At 38.7% G+C, this 23279-nt stretch overlaps 1 protein-coding gene across 3 annotated transcripts in view; it reads right to left on the bottom strand.

Moving 5' to 3' along the window:
- LOC135306347 (protein FAM13A-like) overlaps positions 1-23279 on the bottom strand; it is a 53837-nt gene that overhangs the window by 3832 nt on the left and 26726 nt on the right. The window contains exons 6-7 of one of the 3 annotated variants that reach the window (XM_064430055.1): positions 18155-18201; positions 72-685 (exon numbers count right to left, since the gene is read on the bottom strand). In XM_064430055.1, the coding sequence (XP_064286125.1) occupies positions 622-685; positions 18155-18201 (111 nt within the window). In that variant the 3' untranslated portion in view covers positions 72-621. Of the gene's footprint in view, positions 1-71; positions 686-12891; positions 14249-18154; positions 18202-23279 lie in introns of those variants that run through there. The other 2 variants (XM_064430053.1, XR_010367146.1) reach the window with 2 other exon arrangements.

Genomic DNA, 23279 nt, shown 5'->3' with positions numbered 1-23279 from the left:
TTCAAGCCTTACAAATATGGACATCACAAAAGCTAAGGAACTATGACATGACTGTGTCTTCAGACTGTGTACTGAAGATCAAAGAGAGAAATTAGCTAAGTGCTGGAGTAAATCCTTCAGGGATGTTGCTCACTCTCCATCCCTGCTGGGGAGATCAGGTTGGACAAATGTGTGTAAGGAATGGCTTAAGTGGAGTTCACCTTCCCTTCAGGCAGAATTATGGGTTAGATGACCTCCTGAGGCTTCCTTCAGATCGGTGAGGAATCAGTTTACAAACACAGCAGCATTAATCACTGTCTTTGCAGTGCCATTCCTGGCCCTTGTGTCTCTCAGGATGATGCTCAGGAGCTGCAGCTTCTACAGCAGCACCACAGAGCTGCTTCACCTCCTTCTGCAGGGCAAAGCACTGGCAATCAGAAACACTCTGAGGCTTGCTGTAACTTGTGCATCTCCTCCTTCAGCTGCTGTGTCTTACCCAGTAAGACAGAGTGTTCTAAAGCATTTCAAGCTACAGGCTTTCCAGTTGGCTGGCAAAACCTCTATACCTCATCTGGTGAGAAGGAAAAAGCAGTGTACTTTCAGGGTTCAAAAAGTTTGAGAGCTGTTTGAAGGGAATGAGGACTAAGGGAAGGCCTCCTGCACCTGCAGGTTCCTGGCACTGCCCCAACACCATCTGTGCAAAAACCTGTGGGAAGGAGAGATTTATATGTTCAATGTATTAAATCTTTTTTTTTTTTCTGTTCTGCTTCAGGGCACTTACACTTCTTCTCAAAATCCTGTCATCACACAAACTAAAATAATGCTTTCTATTTTAAAGTTCCCTCGGTAGAAGCTAAAGGATAGTAATAGCTCCATGAAAGCCAGGCATTCATTTTTGTCACCTCCTCACTTCCCAGTACCTCCAGGTCAGAAACAGGTTTTCAATTTCCCTTTTGGCACCCGCAGCAGGCCTGTTACAGGAACACACAGTTCTGTGCAAGCAAAAAATCCAGAGACACAGGCAGTGTCTTTGTGGAGCAGGCAGACAGGAACTGATAGCAAAACCCTTGTGCACTTCAGGAGAAAATGGGAAAGTTTTAAAGTAATTCTTATCCTGAAACTATTCATTCAATTATATCTAAAATATGGCTTGAAAAGTAATAGGAAAACCACAGGAGAAAGCATTTCCAGAGTTCTTTTTTTTCCTTTTTACCATACACCTCAAATAGATGACAGCTGATAAAAAAGAAAAATACCCTAACATATCTGGAGAAGTAAACAGGGAGCAATTCAGAGAGAACAAGAGTGTACTTGCATTTTATTCTTCTGGCCTTCAAGTGAGCACTTGCCTGAAACACTATGAACTGTCAGAACAGAACAGCATCATACATTCCCTTTTTGTTAGGAGAGTCTTATTCCTGTTTTTAAGAGCTGATTAGCCCCAAATGTTGGGGGAGGGAGACAACAGCACATCCTGCACTAAGGGAAGTGCTGCCATGCTGCAGAGTGGGCAACAGAAGTCAGAGCAGCAGCTGCTTTGTCAAACCAACCAATGCAAAATCTATTTTGCCATTGATGTCTCATCAATGTGAATATTAGAAAGGTTTTATTGCTTTTCACATTTTCAAGACTCGGGTCAATTCATTCCCAAGAATTTCAAAGATTCATAAATGCTCTTTGAAAAAAAAATATGGGTTTTTTGGCATAGATTTGGTTGCAAAATCTGTAATCAGTATCATATCTGGACAACCACTATTACTATAAATGCAATAAAAGCCAGAAATTGACTAGGAGTCATTTTTTTCAGCACTACTTAAGATGCCACACATATGAGGAAATATATAAAAAGTAGAATATGCACTTTTGAAAAGGAACATAGATGGCATTCCAACAGAGAGTAAAATAAAGCAAAACTTTCAATATTAGGAAATAAAATACCTAAAAACATTATGCCAAATGAAAACAGAATGCAAGTTCCTAAGGCTGCAAGAAAATGACCAAAATTATTTCACTATTCTAGAAATTCATCACAGTATCTTTGGTACCTGATTAAAAACAAAACAAAAAAAAAGAAAAAAAAAAAGAAACAGAAACAAAACAACAAAAAAAATCCCTCTAAGATTCTTTTATTTATAAGTACAGACATACACAGAGATACAGTTAGGTTTCTTACAGGTATTCTCCCTGCCTTTTGATGTTCTTATTTTTAACCCCACTGATAAAGTCACAGTTCTATTCCACTTACTTATTGGCTAATTTTTCATTAAAAGCTACCATGATCACCAGTAGGACCTGTACTACATCACTGAGGTGGAGTAAAATGTATTTCTCATTGAATTTTGCATCACTGGAGCACATAAATGAATTCAGGACATAAAAATATTCAGGCGATGAGTACCTTTAGGATTGAGCTTCACAGCAGATGATATAAAATTCAGTAGCTCATAAGTGAGCTAAATTTTCAGATCTGCTGATCTGTCTTTAAGACTTTGGATTCTAAATACCTATATATGTAACATGTTGCAGTAGAACTTTGGAAAATATTGAAAGAAATCACTTTGTATAGTGTGTCACTGTGCACACCAGAGTCCTAACTCATCCTGGGAGCAAACATCCACGGGGAAGTGGGGGTCATCAACAGTAGGGTCATGTCTCTGGCACATCAATATTCATCATGAGTGGCAAAATAATCTGAGATTTTCCAAACAACAGGGACACACACCAAGGGCATCCTGTTGTCACCTCACTCAGATGTTAGGGTTTATACCAAACTTAATAACAAAGCAAAATAATGGAACCCCTAGAGTATCTCAATTGTCTAAATCTACATCAGAATTATGCAGATATTTGTTTTGCACATTTTCAAGTATCACCACAATGCCTCTCCTTAAAAATAGACAAAGAAATGCATTTGAACTGCAGCAGTACTGCCTTTAAATGCTTGGTGGGTTTTTTTATCCTCTTCTCACTGTTTAAAAAAAGAATAAGTATTGACATCTTGAGACCTTTGCAGTTGTCCCGGAGTCATTAATCTCTGGCTGACCTAATAAAATCAGACTTTACTTATATTTCACTGATACCTTGTGATAGTCTTGCATGCACCCCTCAGCTTGTTAGTTATTATATTTGTACTACAGAACATGAAATATGACACTAGAAATAAATCACTTTCTTTTGCGGAGAAGAAAAACCACTGCTGCATTTAAAATGTGAAACACTTCCAAAAGTGTCTCATTCTCTATTAGCAGTACCATGAAGAAAGTAAATTTTTTATCCTTCAAGTGGAAGCCAGAATGGTGACTGTCATACAATTACAGCCTCACCAATTCTACCATGAGTCAAAATAATAAAAACTCTTTAAAACACCTCCCTCTGCCAAGCAAAACAAACCTTCCTAAACTATTTGAGAATTTCTTCTTCCTTGCAGTTTCTAAAAATTGACATTTTCTGAATTTGAGCCTTATATATTCACATTCTGGCCCTTAATTGATTTAATTTCTAAGTAAATACAGGAGTGCAATTTATTTTTACCAGTTTGTTTTTTATGTGTTTGTTGTGCAAAAGCACAACTACAACTACAGCTCCTACAGAAGCTGTGCCCTTCTGTTCCCAGGGAAAAGACTCTCCCATGCCATCACTACTTTATTTTTCCTTTAGTCTCCTGCACAGGCTGCTCCTCTGTGTGAGAAATGCACGTGACAAGACACTGGAGTGTTCAGAAATCAATAGAAAAGGAGCATAAAATGACAAAAGAAACTATCCCAACATGAATTAATTGTTTTTTAGTTCCAGCCCTTGTGTTTCTCAGTAAAAAGCACAGGCCTTGATGGTATTTTAGTTTTACCAAAACCAGAAATCATGCACTGTTTGAGGACAAGCCAGGACAACATGTGTGCAGATATATCTTTTTCCTTATCTTATGTTTATTATAGATCAGTTTGGAGTTTCATTGCATCCCAAATATTAAAGAAACAATTTTTAGATTGTTAATTTTACAGCTCATGAATTATGATTCAGCCAATTTACATCCACCTAATCTCAAGAAAAAATGAGATTTACAGTGAAGTCAGCAGATAAAAAAACCCACCACTAACCCAAGGCAGTACTGAAAAATAGGTCAAGGAAATGAGAAGAGTTCTTATGTCAGGAGCCCCTAATTCAATTTGCCTCATGTTTGAATCAAGAAAAGAATCAAAGATTAGCAACCAGTCAGAAAAAGTAATGTACAGCTTAAAATATAGGTATGTGTAACAGATTTTGGCAGTTCTAGCTTCGACAGAATTGAAGTCTGTAAGTTTGGGTGCTTTTAGTTATTTGTTTTGCCTACAGTTTTTTAAATTTATTTCATATATTAATTTAATATTTTCGTTATTATTTTGATTATTTAATTTATTCCTATGTATTAATCTGCTTATTGAATCCCACACACTGTACTGAAATATACTACAATATTTCAATACATTTTGATTTTTGCTTTTTGAAGAGTATACATAGTTACCTTCTCAGTCTTGTTTCTTTCGAAAATCTTTGTCATTATTGCCATATTCAATATTATAGGAAAAAAAAACTTCATATGGCAATGCTGAAGCCAGTAATATTTAAAGAAAATCACCCCACAAATGTTTTGTTGTTGTTTCTGTGGAATATATCATGATAAGTACCCCAACAAATGTATCTGAGGCACCTCAATCCTCCAGCAAAGCAGCCCAGAGCTAACCATGGGTTTATGGATGCCTCTGTGCTCACCTGAAGGTGCTGACACCCTCTGTGTCTTCAGCCTCCTGTTTTCTATTTTTTTTATTGGCAGTCTGGGATATCATTTTAATATCTTGTCTTGGGCAATTCATAGGCTAAATTAGGTTTCCCTCTGTATTTCTTTTTTAAGCAAGACAGAAATACGATAATTGATAGCAGTACTGAATATTTCTTGAAATTGCATTGGCAGGCAGTCAGGGAATGATGTGCAGGGGTAAATTGCTGCCACTCAGCAGCCCAGCCCAGTGAGGGACACTCATCTTCCGAGTGTGTGGCCTGAGGACACTGAAATTATTCTCATTTATTCAGGGGCTTTGGGCCCCTTTTGGCATCCTGTGTGATTTAACAGCCTCCAACTGACAGACACCTACATCAGACATTCCTGCCCCACTGTGTTATTAAATGTCTGGTTTTTTAATGAGAATCTGCTTTATTGCCTTTGTTTTAGATGCCATTTTAGAAACTTTCTGAAGGTTTTGAACTCCTTGAGCTTGCAACAGTACAGAAAGGGTCTTTGCTGGGGGCAACCATGCCATGGAGAGATTATTTTTAGCTCTTAAGTAAACCAGACAAAATATTGCCTCAATCAGGATAGGAAACTGCCTAAAAATAGGCATATCAGAAATCTTTCCTTTTGTACAGTCTGTTTCTCATATGAGTGAGAAATAGATCATACCCTCATATCTCCCTGTGGAAACACTCACCGAACAGAGCTCAGACTATGAGAAGCAGGAACCATAACCCCTCAAAACCTCGCCTCTAAAAATTTCCTTTCCTGCATTTTCCAGCTGCTCCAAAAGCCAGCCAGTGGCAGAAGTAACCCAGCCCTCCTCCCCCAGCACTAACTTGGCCCTCCCTGAAAGGCAGTGGCCAGGCAGAGAAAGACATTGAGCCCAGCAGTAAAACATCCACAGTTTGCCCCTCAGCACTGCTTAGGTGGGCCATGAGAAATAATAAATAATAGCACCTATTTATCTGTTTCCACAGGACAAATACCCACCCACGGGTCCCCTGGTGCACTGGTTTGTGAACTCCCTGGAGATAATGCAGAGGAAAGAGGAGATTGCTCAGCTTTGGCCACCTGGATCACACAGCCAGTGTGAACTGATGCACTGATCTGTGAAAGGTTGAGCCAATGCCTGAGGTGTGAACTTGCTGCTGTTCTTGATGGAATTTGTCCTTCAGCCAACCACAGCAATGTTAACAGCATTAGAGAAGATGCTACAGTAAAACACAGATCCAACATTTAAACAATTCTTTTAAGGCCTCACTAAAAGCTGAAATATTATCTACATCTTAACATACACAAAGCTGGAAATAAACTGAAGGTACTGGCATATGTTTAAATGCCAGTATTTAACATAAGAAACAATAGTATAACAAATGCCAGAACTGATCATTGCTCAGAAATGTCAATGCCATCTCTCAAATTAGGTAAAAAAGACAATGAAACCCTCTCCCTCCCTAACAAAACTGTTCCTTCCCAGGAACAGGAGAAAGAATCTCGCTGACAAAATAACTATTTTTGTCCTGACCAGCAAGATATAATGACATTAAGAACACCCAAAACAAGAAGTCCAAGACGTAGATGGATAAATCTATCCTTGTGATCTATGTCAGGATATGAAAGGGAGACTTCAGAAAGATTCCAGAGCTCTTATGCAGTTGAAAAGAAAGATTAAATAGAATTTTGAAGTATCTGGCTATTAATCAACAAAAATGCCATCTCCTCATGAGAAACTTAAATTCCGCTGAACATTCTTATTTAAAGGACAGAGGGAGAAAAGCAACAGTCAGTGACCAACTCAGGTGCCTGTGCTGACCAGGCAGGTAAGACTGACACCTGGGATAGTCCAGTAGCATTTCAGATGACAAAGAATTCCCTAAGCACCAAATGTCTCAAGTGTCCACCCTAAAATGAAGCAAAAATGGCAACCTTCTCATAAAAATATGCTGATCTAGGTGTGGATATCCATATGAGTACTCACTTTCAGATAAACATGAATATCTCAGTCTGATGTCCAGGTTATAAAGCGTCAATATATTTTGGCCAACTTAAAATTGAACTGGGAGAGACTACTGCTAATAAAATAAACAACATATAGGTAATTAGCTTTCTCAAAAAAGGTTTACCACCCTCTGAAGTGTTGTCAGAGTGCTGCTTTCACATGAGCATTGTGAAGCAGAGAAAATGATGATACTGGTGCATTTTTGACTTTTCACTCAATTAATATGAAAATATTTGTAGACTGACACAAGAAGACAATTTTTACAGAAAAAATAAACATAAGGGTTTATAATTTGGCTATTTCCAAGGATTTCTAGCATATCTCTACTGGAAACTTGCAACCACACCTGCTGTGGTCACTGCTGAAATGGGTAGATAAAGTTAATTTTAAACTGGTTAACACAACCACAGGCACTTCTTGTTTTGCTGTAGTGAGGCTGGAGCTCAGCATGGGCTCCTTTTTCCAGTGTTTAATCAGCTCCTAACTTGATTTTTATAACTTATGTGGGTCTCTACAGCTGCACTAATCCTAAACTGCCCTTTTCCTTACATTTCAGAGCAGTTCCAGTTACCAGACTGCAGCACACAAGTAGACACATAGAACAGAAACATTTAGAACAAAAATCTCAGGTAAATCAAGTCATGGACACACTCTATAAATATATAATAAGAAAAATGCCTTGCTGCTTTAAGATGTATTTTAAAATGAAGCTTGTTTTGTCATCAATCTGAGCAAACTCCTTGGAAAAAGACTGAGAGATGAATCTAATTCAAAGAGGGCAAATGAAATGTTAAGAAGCTCATATTTCCTTGGTGACTATTTAATAATATTTTCATTAGCCTGCCTCACACCTTTCAGCTCCACTGAAGGGAGACTGAACAAGTTGCCCATCACATATTAAATTGCAGGACAAGGCACCTCCTCCCATCCTGGAGCCTGTGTGCTTAAAGAACCATAATTTTGATGCACCTCTGGCTCCTGCAACCCTTCCTTGACCTCATCTCAGCCCTGGCAGGAGCAAGGTGAAAACTCAGCCCTCACCTGCCAGCCCAAAGATGTCTACAGAGCACTACAAGGCAGCCTGTGCATTCCCAGAGCTCTGTGACACCTGGGGCTGTGTGCTTGGGGTGGATATTATCCAGGAGCCCACCCACCGTGTTCCTGCACCATCTGCTTTCCCAGCACAGCCACTTCACACTTTTACAAGCCTGGTAAAATCTGCTGTGGTCTTCCTAGGTGCTCAGATGTGACCAGACTGAAGGCTTAAAATAGTCTTAAATGACATTGCAGCAAACTTTCCTATTTACCATTTTAATTATATACAGCTTCTTTAAAAATCTGTTACCACCTTTCAGGACAGTCCTTGCTCATATGAACAAATCCTTTAAAACGAAACCCACATGAAAAACTAGAAACCATGACACAGACCATTCCCACAGGAGGCTATGGACTATGAAGGGACGCAGTTGTTTGAGCAGCTGAGAAAAATGGAAGCACCTTTTATATGAAATTGTAATTTCAAAAAAAAAAGTAGTAAACTTTCTGCATCAAACAATTAAGAAGAAATGCAATATACAGCACTCAAAACATGACTGGGAGAGAGAAAGACATTCTGGCCACTGCTCTGAAAACCTCTGTCAATTTAATTATCTTCAGGACAGGTGGTGAAAAAGTCAATGATTTGACTTTTTTAAGGGAGGAGCATTAAAAAAAACAAGTATTTTGGCACATTGAGGATTTTACTGGAAAGACTTATCCATGAGAAAACATCTTCAGCAAACACTTCTAATAAGGTTCTCTGTCACTAAATTACATTTTTAACCTACAAATGGTAAAGGTTGAAAGCTGACAATTGTAAGGGCTTAACTAAATTTTTTTCTCAGATTTTATTTTGTAAAGAAGGAATATATAGCCATAAGCCAGCAATAATAAACCTATGGTCTAAATTTCAGTGAGGATATTGTCTTTCCTGTGACCACTTTAGTCTCCAGAACAACCAAGTGAGAAGCATAAATAGCAAACTTTTCAGAACTTTCTCTGAAGACACCCTGTTAATTAGGATTTTCCACACTAAATCTGAACCCCAACAAGATTGAAATCGTGTATTTTCTGCTTCATAGAACTGCCAAGATAAAAAATACAAAATGCATTTGCCTATTTGTGCTCACAAAAGAATAAATCATCCACTTATCAGTGTTCTCAGCAGTGAAAATATTTCTGAAAATCATCAAACAAGTTATACACCACCATTGATTTTAAACATCTTAGCAGCGTGATTGGATGTGTGCCTGCATTCAATGCAATCGTTGTCTTTTCCTTTTAATATTTAAAGTCTCCCATTTTGAGCCTACTAGATTAAGTGCTTTGCTGAGAAAGAGTCAAAAGAAGCAGAAATAATAGAATAGAAAATAGAAATTGCAAATAACAGTCATATTTTGCCAGCCAACAGAAACATCAGAGGGGAGATGCAAAGTTAGCCCATGTGAAGCAGCTCAGCATGAATTTTCCAATAACCCAGGAATATGCTATTTGTCTGGAAAACTACTGGACATTCAAATCTAGGAAGAAAAATGCCCCTGCTGACATATCCATTTCAACATATTACAGTAAAACCAAAACAGAAATTCAGAAAGTTCACTTTTTCAGCAGTTATAGTATGAAATAGTAGCAGTGTGAAGTTTTGGTATTGTTTGGTTTTGTTTTTAAAATGTTATTTCTTATGAAGCCCTTATATAGGAAATGGAAAGTAAATAATCATTAGTTTTGAGAGATACTCCTATTTCTTTATATTGCTTTGTGTTACAAAGTTTCACAGCTGTTTCTCAGAATTATAGACTCCATAAAATGCAAAATACATTTAACCAGAAATACTAAAACACTGCCTTGTTAATTAGAAACGGCCTCCACAGCAATCCCCATTGGTCATACCAGAAGCTTTTAGACTTCATTGTTTTAATTACCTTCAGAAACATTTTATCACAAATGTCCAGCACAGTAACACAGTGAAAAGCAATGCCAAATATTATTTTTGTTAGCCACCAAAATTATTTCATTACTTCATTAAGAGCCAAAATCCTAATTGAATTACTTCATTGAAGTTAACCATAATTGAATCTTTAGATTACAAGAAAGCCAAGGCAAAACAGACAGCATTTTAACCCAATATACTGGGGATTCAGGGAAGGTAAAACACTACAGCAAATGATTCATTATTTCATAAAATATAAGGCAAAATTAGAGGTTTCGTATATTTGTACAGCACTATATTGCTAATGCTGTAAAATTGCCTTCAGTTCTGGGTTGACAACATTCATGAAACTTGGTAATTAATTTATTGGCCTAATAATCCCCTCTTCACCAATCTGATAGAAATAACAAACACCTTTCTGGCCATGTTCATCCTCTCTGGAAATGTTTTGAAATTTGTTGCAGTAAATAACTGGCATTCTCATCCTCCTGTGCAGAGAGGTTTTTGTGCCATTACTCTCATTTACTAAATTACTCCAAAAGAATTAAATGGAATTAAACAGTTGGGTGGTTTGTGGTATCAAGAAGGATCAGGGAACTTCTTTCCCTACCCACTGAATTTCTATTCTCAGTAATAAAGCAAGATCTGATCCAGAGTTACATCACAGACCAGCAGCCCTGGAAAATAACATTACCACTGTTTTCATGGTGATTCATGTCTCTAATTTTCTAATTCTCTTGACAGTCCTCACAGTCCTCCTGTGCCACAAACAGCATTAATGTCACACTAGAAGAAAACCACAGATCTTAAGTGCCATTTCTGAGAAAGGAGTTTGTGAAATTCATTATCTGTTATTTCTCAGGCTAGGCCATTTTAATAGACGTGTCTGCAGGAGAGCAACAAAGTCAATGGACAACGCAGCTCTTCAATATTGCTCAGAATAACAAATCACACAAAGAGCAAAATAAGAATATATTTGACCATAAGAACAAAACCTAAAATATTCCATATTGACAGCTGTCATTTTAGGAAAAAATCTCTGCATACCATCTTTGCCATGCAGTCTGAGTCATGAAAAATACAAAATGCTAAAGTTAGGGTAGGAAGCTAAAATGAATTCAAGTAGTTGAAGAGTTCTGCTCTCCAACTTTGTTTCAGCAGCAAACAAAATCAGCTTTGGGACTCTTTCTTTCACCCCCTCCCTGTGTGAAGAACGATTTGCTCATTAACTCCCTCTGAAGCTGAGGAGCAGCTCCAAAAGCAGAGCCCAGTTCCTGCAGCTGCTTAGGCTGGCAGAATGTGCTGCCATTAACATCAGAGTGACCCCAGTCCCTCGAGCCAAGGGCTGCTCCACACACAGCCTGCAGGAATGGCACATGCAGAAAGAGCTGGCTATTTATATATTTTGCGTCTGCTTTAATTACCCTATCACTACAGCACACAACAGCAACACAATTTATTAAGCACTGACAAATTTTATGGTAATTGAAAAGCCCAATTAGCAATTCTCACACCACGGGCAGATTTTGTTTGATTCAGCAACAGTAAAAGAAAGAAAAATTTAGAAGGAAAAAAGGCTCAAAGGTATATGAAGTTCTGGAGGAATCCAAGTCTCTAATGTAAAGTATATTTAACACATGTTTGAAAACTATTCTCCTCAACAAGGGCTGTGATTTGGGAATGTGCCTCTTGAACCCATTCTCTGGAATTTTTTCCCTCATTAACATAACTGGTTTCTCTGGAAGAGAATTTTATCCCATAGGAACCATCAAGAGCTAAGAGAATATGCAACTTTATCTTAGGGAGTTACATGCCCTCATAAAACATTTCTGAATAGAAATACAATCAGTGGCTACACTTGGCAAAAGTAACACTTAAATGAGAGTTACCAATTAACCCCAGTTAGGAAAACCCCTGGGTTTATACTGATATCACATATTAAAAAGAATCCACAAAAAATTCACAGGGACTGTGAGCTGGTCTTGAAACCATGAGAACAAGATGCCAGAGCAACAGAGCAATGATGAGCCCCCAGGAACAGAGTACTGGAAATCCTTATTTCATTGACAATTAATTGTTCAAATAGATACAAGCCAAAACTGTAATAGAATATAAGGTTAATTAATAACTTCACAGCAGCAAATAGGCTGAAAATAGGACCTCAATTTAGCTTAGACAATTATAAAGCTAAAAATTACACTCCTAGGGAAGTTTGTGTATGTAGATGATAGTATAATGAATTGGACCCAGACCATCACATATACCTTGTGAATTTTGTTAATGTGAGTGTGAGTGACCATGTCACCTGTTTCTGTATCATTCTTTGTTACTTTTTTGTACAAAAGGCTGTGCTTGCATCCTGAAGTGAGTGATGCCTTGTTGCTGTCCTATTGCAAAGGTTTCGTACCTTCTTGGTGGTTTCTCATGAGCAGCTCCTCACAGCACTGACTCCTTCTTCTCAGCACAGCCAACAAACTCCAACTCACCTCGACCAGCCAACCTGCTCTTTTATAATACCCCCTTAATTGAATACAGCTGTGGCCTATTAAGAGCAGGCTTGTTCTTAATGCTTGATAATTAGCACAGCTGTAACTCCTTAGGGGCCAGATTACCTTCACCACTGTCTATTCTCCTACCTTTTATCTAACCACAATTCCCCCTTTTCTTTTAATTACAAGTTTTCCATTCTTTTAAAGTCTTATAGAATGATTGGCAGCCAAATCTGCAGCTGCCTTGCCCCCTTTTTGACACTATAATGCCTGGCACCCCATTCTGCAGAATGACAACACCACCAAATATCTCAGCTCAATGTGTTGATTGGTTCTTGCACTCTGGGTGAAAGAACCCTGCTTGAGGGACAGCCACACCACACAATGCTTCCCTGTGGTGCTTTATACACCCTTCACCCCTAAAGTACCTACTGCCCGAGGTGCTTCTACTCAGTTCCCAGTCAAGATATGTCACCAGCTGGATCAGAGATGCAGCCCTGTCATTCCAGAGGGGTTTAGGCAGGTGTACAGCTATGTCAGCAATGAAACCTTGCTCTTTGATAGGAGAGACAGACTCTAAGTGTGAAGCAAATCAAGCCCCACCTCAACCTTTGGAGGAATTATGAATTTTCTAGCTCAAAATAGTGTAAACAGGACTGACTTCACTTTTTAGATGAACTACTCAAAGCTCTTAAGTTACATAATTTCTATTTTCATAAGGAATCAACAGGAAAACAGCTTCTATAATTCTACTTCTTCAGCCCCAGCCTGGTACGACTGACCCATGATCCTCAAAGCACCTTCAGCTCTCAGGGATATATAGTAGTGCCTGCCTCATTCAATTTACCATGGCACTGTTCTGCTGAGCTACAGACACCTGTTTTACAGCTGTGAGACAAATAAACTGCTTGACAGCAATTAAGGTAAAACTATGCTTTGGTATAAAGTCTGGAGAACTGCTATTTCCTCAGTCTGTCATGCTCTCTGAAGAAAGGGTGAGATGTTAGCAAATTTTAATGACTGCTGTTAAGGGGAAATGAGGGATATTCAGAGAATTATACTTGCAAATTAAAGTCTGGTAACCTAAAACTTCTGTAGAGTTTTACTCTCAAAGCTGGAAAAGAAACCACTGAGCTACAATTTACAATGGTTGCCAGCAACACTTTCTAAGGATTTTGCACATGTCACTTGTTACTGGATTTAATTTTACTAGGCTGGATGAAAGCTAGTCTCTTTTGCTTGGAAAATACTCAAAAGTTCTTTCCTTTCTAATTTATCTTTTCTAATTTCTATCCTTTCTAACAGTGAAAGTTAGAAATGAAAGCTTGACCTTTGGCACAATGCTTGCTTACAAAGTGTAGTTCCATAATTTCTGTCTGCATCCCCACTGAAACCACTTGAAAAGTTCCCCATGGCATCCCCTGTGTCAGTATCCAGCAGAGCTGAGTTGGCTCTGGACAGTGGATCACATTCCCCTTAATCATTCATCTATCAGAGAAGATGTGGCTGTGTGTGCTTAGCCTGGATCCATCCATCTCTCCATGCCCACAGGCAGTGCCCAAAATGACTGCATTTACCTTCTCTTGACCAGCCTGATTGCATAGCAGAAAGAAATCCTGTTACAAACATTACTGTGAGAAAAACAAAGCCAGCACACAACAAACACAAAGTCCCAAAACTTCAAAAAGTCAATGCAAACAGTGGAGTAGCAGTAAGAGTGATGAAAACAGGTCATTCTAGAGGGATGTGGGGGATCCCACACAGTGCTGTCACACCACATCACACATCACCCTGCAGTAAGGCTGTGCAGGCACACCATGGGAAAATAATATTAAGCTGATATAGTCAAGCTAGAGCAAAATAATATGGATGTATTGCCCTTTAACCAGGTTTACTTGGGGTAAATTCATATCAAGCAGGAAACAAAAAGCAAAACCAAAATAAAACAAACAAGTAAAACCCTTAAAGTAGTCCCATTGTTCTGCAAGAGGCACGAGTATCTCAAGCTCACTGTGTAACCACAGATTTCCAAATCTCGGTGAATCTTCCTAATTCAAAGACAGAAAAAAAAGCAACCTCAGAAAACAAACATCAGTTTGAAATAGAAAGTGTGAACAGACAAAATATCAGATCAGAGGAAAAAACAGCATGAAAAGTTTTATCACACATTTGCCATTGCTTGTTATTTTTTGCCATCTTTGGTCTTCACTACAAATTGCCATTGCCTTTGCATATTTTATGAAAAGAGTATCTGGTGAGCAAAGGAGGGAAGAGAAACATCAACCTTGTGATCCCTTCTTCCTTCAAAACACACTTCATCCATTTCAGACTTGTCTTAGTGGACCTGTTAGTTTGTTAATCCCTAGGGAGTTCCTGACAAAACATCCTTGATAGATGTGACAAGGTATGTCAGCTTTGTATCACTAATATTTTGTACTCCAAGGGCTCTGGTTACTCTGCACATCTCTTTCCAAAAGGCAACATGATTATTCTGGCATTGGAATAAGCAGGACAAAAGACCAGTTTCCCATAAAAACAGCACTGCTGTTTGAGCCTGTGTGATTCAGCAGCCTTTAGCAGCGTGCACTGCCAGCCTGGTGACACTGCCCTGGTTGCAGTGACATGGGGTGTATCTCCAGATACCCTCAAATTTAGCCAGCAGAGCAGGTAAATCTAACTCAATTTAATAATTAGCTTTTCATTAAAACAGTAACAAAAACCAAAAGCCAACAGGATGGATCTGCCTTGGTTTTTTCTCCAAAAGAAAAACATCCTGCAGCATTTAAAGATTCCTGGATATGCTAATAACCTGTCCCCCAAGACAGACATTTTCATTTGCCCTTAATAATTGACTTAGTATAGGGTCTAAAACTGCTTGATAAGCACTCTGTAGATATCTATCAAACACATTCCTGTATATCTGGTTCCTAAGCTGAGAGATTGGGATATGCCCTGAGCTTAAGCCTTTATGAAACATAACAGAAAATCAGTTGGCATCACACTGGTTTACTTTAACAGGGTGTAACAGTAAATGAAAGACAGCTCTTGGTACACAAAATCAAAGTCACAGAAGTCTGTAACTTGCTCACCTACAGCGCGTTGTCCTCACTTTTCCATGATAAAAGGAATTTGATGAATGTTAAATTACTGGGACAAGTTTCAGTTGTGGAATATAAGAGCACATGACTGAAGTAACTGAAAAAAGGGAAGAATCATCCTGTTTTCTCTGAAACTCTTTTGTTATAAAAGCAGCAGCACAAAGGCATTCCAAAGAATAAATAATTCCACGTCAGGGAAGTGAAAGGAGGTGTGTGGTAACTAGCCTTGCCCTCAGTTCAGAATCAGCCATCAATTTGGGAAAGCTAAAATAGGCTTCCTGTCCTTTCCCAATCACGTACTCTTGAGAACATCATTCTTTGCTGAAATATTTACTGATAAACTGGGCAGCAATTCCTTGTGCTTAGATTTAAAGAAAAGGTGATTTTATGGCAACCAAATACCAACATTTTTGTCCAGAATCAGCAGGCTTCTTGTCTGCAATACTTTTAACCATCACAGCAGACACACAGAGGTTACAGCTCTCTGTCCTACATACTGATTTCATGGGGTTTGGTCTTTGTGCATATTTTGGGGAGCAGACTGTCACATCTAAAAGCTGTTTTCAGAAGTGACCTTGGCGCTGGATAATTGTTTTAGACCAACAGTAGAGCTCAATGCAAATAATGCCCCTGCTTGCAGGAGGGCAGCTCACTTCACTCAAGTGCTCCAGTCCATGCTCAGAGAAGACACCACCTCAAACTAAATGCCAAGTGATTGGTTCACCCTGCGTTGCTAGAAACAAATTACTGTGCATTTTCACTTCAGCAGAGTGACAGTAACAGACAGGTGGGGTTACAGCTTTATTGACTGGCCTAAGGGCTTGCAGAGTGAATATTTACCAACAGCATTTACTTAGTTTTGTTGAAATGAATACAAACGAGGGAGGAAATTCACATCAGCAGCTAGCCCAACTTGACAATACTTCTTAAACAAATAATAAAGCATTGCTTTCAAGAATGACATATTCAAATGAATTTCCTGGGGAAAAAAAAGAAGCCTTTTGCTGACTTTCATCAGACCTTGGGTTAGATGAATGCATAACCATGAACTTAAGTTGTCTGAGAAATGTGAATCTAGATGTCTCAAGGATACAGAACTTAGGGTTCTGCAGAAACTTCAGTTAGGGAGAAAAAAATCATAGTACAAGAATTTTCCAGTAATACTTGAGAAAAACTATTTTTGTATTCAAAATTGTTGAATGAAAACAAATACAAGACAGAAAAATTGGCAGAATTAATTCCACTCTTTATCTGAAGGGATTTGACCTTAAATCCCTGAGAAGAGTGCCCTAGCTCCAGCAGAGTTCAAGCTGAGCAGTCACAGCCTGATGATACACTCCAGCATTTATAAAATACATTTACACACAATTTTTTCTCCATTTTTATTTCTCCTCTCATTGCAGCTACTGAAATTCAATTGGTTTATAACCCAGATGGACATCCAAACCATTACTTGTCAACAGTCTGACAGGAAGAGCATCAATTCAGTGTGACCAGAACAAAACAATTGCCAGTTGTTTGACTATGATCAAAAATGTAGAAATAAAACCCCCAGAATTTCTGCCTCAGATCCAGCAAAGAGTGAGGAGTGCGTGCAGGTCCCCAGCAGACCTAAGCCACCACTGTGATTCAGAAGATGCCCCCTCACAGAACAGATGATTGTTTCAACAGGACTTGGTAATTTCTATAGTGATAGAGCCTTGACATTGGGAGGTACTGTCTGCTGGCAAATGGAAGCAGAGTTCTTTAAAGTATCTTTTAAAATCTTCTCCCTTGACTTTTGACTTCCAAAGGATGTGCTACACTCCCTCATTGCTCTGCTAGTATTTGATTCGCTTTTGGGAAATGCCAGCCTGTTTCTGCTTCAATGGCTTTGTTTAAAAGCTTGAATTATCTTTCCTAGTTCCCTCAAAAAGCTATTTCCTACCTAATGTGGTTTATTAATCTGCTGCATTACTGGAAAAGCAAACAGAATATTAAGTGGGACACTTCAGCAGCATCTGGCAGCATGAAATATCTGCGAAATACTTGAAATTGTTCTGAACCATAACACCTTTTCCTCAGCTGATTTTTTTTGAGAATTCCAAAAACTTGGTCTCTGAAAAAAAAACTCCCTGTACCTTAAAGACTGGAATGTTTACCATGATTTTCCAGTGGCTTGGCCATTAGCTTAGTCTACTTATTTTTTACTCCAAAATGCTAATGGGGTGGAAGACATTACTGTGCTTCTAAGTTTTATGGGTAAAATATTCCTTTAAGAATTTTTTTCTGCTAAGTTATGTCCCTGTGGTCAGACAGGTCTGCTGGAGAAATGATGCAAGAAAATCTAGTCTTGGGGCACAACATAATGCTGTTTGCTTAGAGAAATGCCAGTTTCATAAAAGCCAAGTCTTTCAGACAGAACCACAGCAAAGGACTGCAGTTATTGATCTATTTACTGATTGTATCTCCACCGACTGGTGCAACTCCACACCAGTGCAAATTCATGAGACACTTCCTGACACCAGGCAGTTCCTCCTGCCCACTCAGGTTACACCAACACGTGCCCCATGATTACAGATATTTATAAGCAAAATAAAACATTATAGGAATACTGAGAATAAAAACTCCACACAAACAACCCACCCAGGAATCAATAATACATTTTTTGGGAGTCAGCTGGTGACAGTAGCCTCCATTTATCTGACTACAGCTGATACATATCAGCATTAAGACTTGGAGGACTTTCACTCTTTAGGTTCTTCCTCCAGCAAATCTCCAAGAAACCAACTATAATTACATTACAGTATAAAAATTCCTTGTGAGATATCAAAAGTTTCCATGAAGCAGCTCAAACAAAAGATGTTTTCATCCTACCTTAACAATGTAAATCTGTCCTCTTCCACATCTTCTGTGTTGCTTGCCTGTGTAGAGAGGAGAAACAGAATGTACAAGGCTGGATTTCAATTCCAGACCAGTTTGGTCACTGCTCACTTGTGCTTTTTTAGCTATTTTTGGGAGGATAAACAGCACTTCTGGCTCTTCTAAGCATTTGCAGCGTTCGTAGAGTCAAGACCTCAGCCCTGGTGAAGGAGCTGGGCATGCTAACAGAAATAGAAAACATACTAGAGGTCATTCAGGAGTCAAAGTTCATCCCCAAAGTTCTGATGTCATCCTGGGTCACAGGTCACTGCAAGAGGACAAATGGTCTTGCAGAATCAAAGGTCAGAATGGGCTCAAAATGTTGTCAAAATGTCAGAGATCATCCAGAGCTCAAAGGTCATCCACGTGGTCAGAGGTAACAGAAAAGGTCAAGTGGTCACTTACAGGCATCCAAAGGGTCAGAGACATCAAAAATGTCACGCATTCTATGTATTAAACTCCCTTCTGCTCAGGACACCCACAATTTTACACAATGTAAGAGCTGTGATAGTAAATATTATGGCAAATTGAAGATACAATATGAAACAGCACAAGCTCATAGTAGAATATAGGAGACATATATAAGAAACACCAAATTAGCCAAAGAGGAATGATTTTAAAAGTCTCTCCCCAAACAAATTGGAGATTTTGTCACTTAAGATTAAGCTCCATTTTCCCTTTGAAGGACCTCAGTGGTACTATTTTAAATTTTAGAGGTAACAGAGTTTTGAATCACATCCTGTGTTATCTGAACTCCAGACAGTAAACCATGTAAAATTGGAACTGGAAAATCTGTTCCAGTTTTGATGCCCTTTTCACTTTTTATCCTTTTGTTCCTTGTGATTTTTCCTGACTCTGCTAGAAAAATAGAAAACTCCAAATACTCACCAGGTTGCAGTATAGACATAAAAGTGTTATTGCAATTATATCTGCCACGTGGTTATTATGTAGCAGGAAAAAGGCCTTATCCAGTCAGAGCTGCTGAGGAGGAACTTGTCACGCACAAAAAGTGATCAAGTAACCTTGATCAAGCCTCAAGTAACTTTAGAATAATTATCGTGGAAATGCAAAACTTCTGGTTTAGTCCCAAGTCAGGGAAACAGGCAAGTGCCTAATTCCAAGAGCTTCAGTATACTAAGCAGGCTGGCAAGCACTGAACTGCCTTGTTAAATAAAGCAAGACCCAAATCTTACACACACACAAAGCACTTAGTGCCTGCCAAGAGGAATTTCATGCGCAGTGCTGAACTACAGAATTTCTCTTCACTTACAAGCCTAATGCTGATTATGCTCAGCTGAAAGGAAGATAATGAGCTCGAGAGCTCTCAGATCAATGACTGGCAAGTGAGAATGCCCACCTGAAACACCAAGTCTCTTCATCTTCTTTCTTTGCTTTCCCACCCCAGTACATGCACATAAATCACAGTTTCACTATTTGTTTCCTGACTGTAAATAAGAGATTGCAATTTTTTTTATCCTGTCACCCAAAAGTACTACTTCTCACTTTCCAGCATCACAGTGTGCTGGATTTACCAGCCAATACAACTGTCTGAACACTGCAGACACTCTGGGACCAGGAAAACTCCTCCTTGGGAATTCCCGATGACTCTTGGCTTATTCTAAAATCATAAACCCAGGAATGTCCCCTACAAACTCCAGCGAGTGAGCACATTTCATCCCACCCCACCCAGCTGCCTTCTTTTATTCTGGATTTGGTCCAACATTTTGTTGAACATCTGGGGATTTATGCTAGGGATTTATGCTCCCCTTTCCCCTGCAGTGGCTGCAGTTCCCCTAGGTTAGAGTCAGCATTATTTTTGGTCAAATTCCCTCTAGAAAAATAAGCTTTTAATTATTACATGGTCTTCACTGGAACCTTTTCGACAAGAGGCACTAAGTGTTTTCTTCCTGCACTTCACAACACTAACAAAGCAAATAAACTGTGTGGAAGTGGCACACACATGGCATCACTGCACCCTAAACACACATCACTGGTTTTTAATCTCGCATGGATTTCTGCAGAAGAACTGAGATTTCTCCAGGGATCTTTGCAGTTAGTTAGTGTAAGAAATTGCTGCAATTAACAACTCACTCAAAATTTAAAAATACATCCCTTGCAGCCAAGGAATCTGGAGCCACAGAAAAGAGCACATCTGCAAAATAAACATTTTGTATCTGATAAGAACACAAAAACACAGTGATTTTTTTTTCTCCTTTCCATTTTGAAGTTAGGCTTTGGGTCTAAACTTTTTGACTTCTTTCACCAATGGTTAATCCACTGCAGGATGGTTCACAAAGCTATTGCATATTGCATCTAACCAAACTTCTCTTTGAATGGAGGGTTAAATATACTGGAAAAAAGCCATTTTTTAGACAGTACTGTTCTAAGTGAAGAACTGCAATGTGAAAAGATAATTTCAATCAGCACAGTGCATTGAAGGCACCTTTTTTTACAGCATCTACTTATACAAAAACACCAGCTTGTAGCCCCAAAATCATCCTCTTTGGTGGCAAGAGTATTTAAATATAAGCTAGTACTTTTTAAAAATGCACACCCTTATTACCTGAAATTTTCCCTATGGTGTTTTGGACGTAACGCCTTAAGTTAATTCTGCTAAACTTGCTAAACTTTGCCATGGCAAATGTTTCTCTGGCTTCCTATTAAAAGAAAATAATTATAAAAGCACTGTTGAGAGAGAGGATGCAACACCAAGTCTCAAAGGAAGGCTGCACACATTTCTGAATAAAGTATCTCAAAATTCATAGCAATATGAACCGCTGTGAGCACACACCCATGTGATAATTTATTAAAACAACTTTTGAGAGATCACATGCTGCAGACAGAAAACTTCTGACAGGTACAGCAAATCTGAGTCACTATCTGACATTTCTTTTTCAGCCACTCTGCAGCTATCTTGGCATTTCCTAGAACCAGGAGCTGGAATTTTCATTCCAAAGAGGAACAGAGCTCAACAATAAATGTATTAATTTTATTAATGCATTTTCTCTGAGTATGTAACATACAAGAATTCCTAAAAACTTCAGTTTCACTTTTCTAAATTGAGATTATGCTGCAGTACCCAGTAGCACTGGTACAGATGTTTAGCTTTATTATGCTCTTTGAAAGCTACTATTATGTTTGATAGACATTTAATAACCTGAGGTCATGTAACATCAAGAAGGTATTAAATAAATTTACAATGGTAATAAATATCTTGCTAGTGAACCAGCAAGAAGTTTTGAGCTGAATTGTTTTAGCATGAAAGAAAATGTGATACACCTTACAAACATAACCTATACCTCTACTACCCAACTGAAATATTTTATCCCTATTTTAAGCAGGATGAAAAATTAGTGTGCTATTTGCTGTTGAGAGCTCACCTCTTAAACAGACCCTAGGAGGTCTGGAGCAGAGATATTCATTATTTTACCCTTAAGGAATATATCTAATGTTAAAAAACATCATTTTACCAAAGAAAAACCTTATGATAGAAACAGATTAGTACAAACATATCTTGAAATGAAAGATATTTAAGTATTCACTATGATAATTAGTTAAGTCTTTAATCTCAAAATTTATTAACAGATCTTTCATACAGATATGGACATATGTGGACAATATTAAAAATTAGTAGAGGCAGAAATGTTAGGTTTTGATTGGGCCTTCTGCCTCATTCTATGGCCAGAACATATTAGTCCAGCTTTCTCAGGAGAAATTATCAGCAACCTGACGTTACCTTAGTTGACAAAAATTTAATGACATATTGTTATCTTTAATTTTGTGGAGAGTTTGTAAAAACTACCACATGCCTAAATGTTTAAATGTTTATTCTTTTAACAGAAGCAGCTACTTTTAACTTGAAAAATTTAATGCAGAGAGCTGATAAAAACCACGCAATCACTCACTGTGTTATCAACTCTTGAAACTGATACTGGGTAGTACACTGAGCTGGGTAATACAAACTGAACTCCTAAAAAAGGCTTTCCAATTACCCTGATGAAATGTGTCTGCAGTAATTTTTCAATTTGTTACTTGTCCTGTTGTTTGCTGCATATTAAAACCTCAGTTTGGGTATGTTACCTTCCTGCTCTGGCCTGGCTCCTCCCTCCCTGCCCCAACTCAGACCTGCCATGCCACTTCCCTCTGCTCAGAAAGCACCTTCAGAGGCTTTGCTCTGCCCAATAAAATCAATTGGTTGTATCATCCCAGCACCTCCAGCTCATCACAGACTTCTAATGAGCAGCTTTCAAGTGTCTGCTGCACAATAGCTTGAAAATAAAACTGTGTGGGGTGGAAGTGTTTGTCCTGGTCACTTAGTGCTCGAGCCAGCCTCAAAGGCAGCTTTCCACCTCCCTCAAATTTCAGCTGACACGTGGCCTCAGAGCACACAATTGCTTTGGCACACTGCCTGCCACACAGACAAACATTTTGAAGACTCAGGAGCTCTAACCCTTCCCTTTCACTCAGTCTCTTTTCAAAAGTTCTTCCTAACATCTCACCTAGAAGCTTCAGAATTGATTTGTATTATTGTGCTCATTAGCACTGACTTTTTGGGAGCAAGGGCCAGAAAGAGGATGCACTTCACTACTGGTTTGGGTTTGTGAGCCAGAGTATGGACAACTGCAACAATGGAAGGGCTGGTTTGGTTTTGAACACCATAAGCCAAAGTCTAATTTGGGAAGCCTGTACTAAATGAAACATTACCCCCATCAGCAATGATTTAGTGCAGCCTAGTTTGGGGAAGAGATATAGAAATGCTTTAGAAACAAATTTCATTGCTTAAAAACCAAAAAACCACCGAACACCAAAAGATACATGCCAAGTATTTGGGCATGGATTCATCATAGAGAAGAGAGTCTGGACAGGGAGTACAGTCCTACCCCATAGTCTTTTCAAGGTATTGCACTGTCTGTCAGCTTCTCCACCTTTTGAGAAACTCTTAAACCACTTCTGGAAAAAGAAATCTGGAGAAAATCCCCTCTGCTGTCCTTCATAATCTGTGCTTAATTGCCAAAAGGCTGTGGGAGCCTGACGTTGCTCTGCATGCAGGTAGGCACTGCTACCAAAGTTCCCCCTTTAA

This window comes from Passer domesticus, chromosome 8 (assembly GCF_036417665.1).
Source record: "Passer domesticus isolate bPasDom1 chromosome 8, bPasDom1.hap1, whole genome shotgun sequence".
NCBI lineage: Eukaryota > Metazoa > Chordata > Aves > Passeriformes > Passeridae > Passer > Passer domesticus.
The sequence above is the reverse complement of the archived record's forward strand: the minus strand, read 5'-3'. Positions and strand labels throughout refer to the sequence as shown.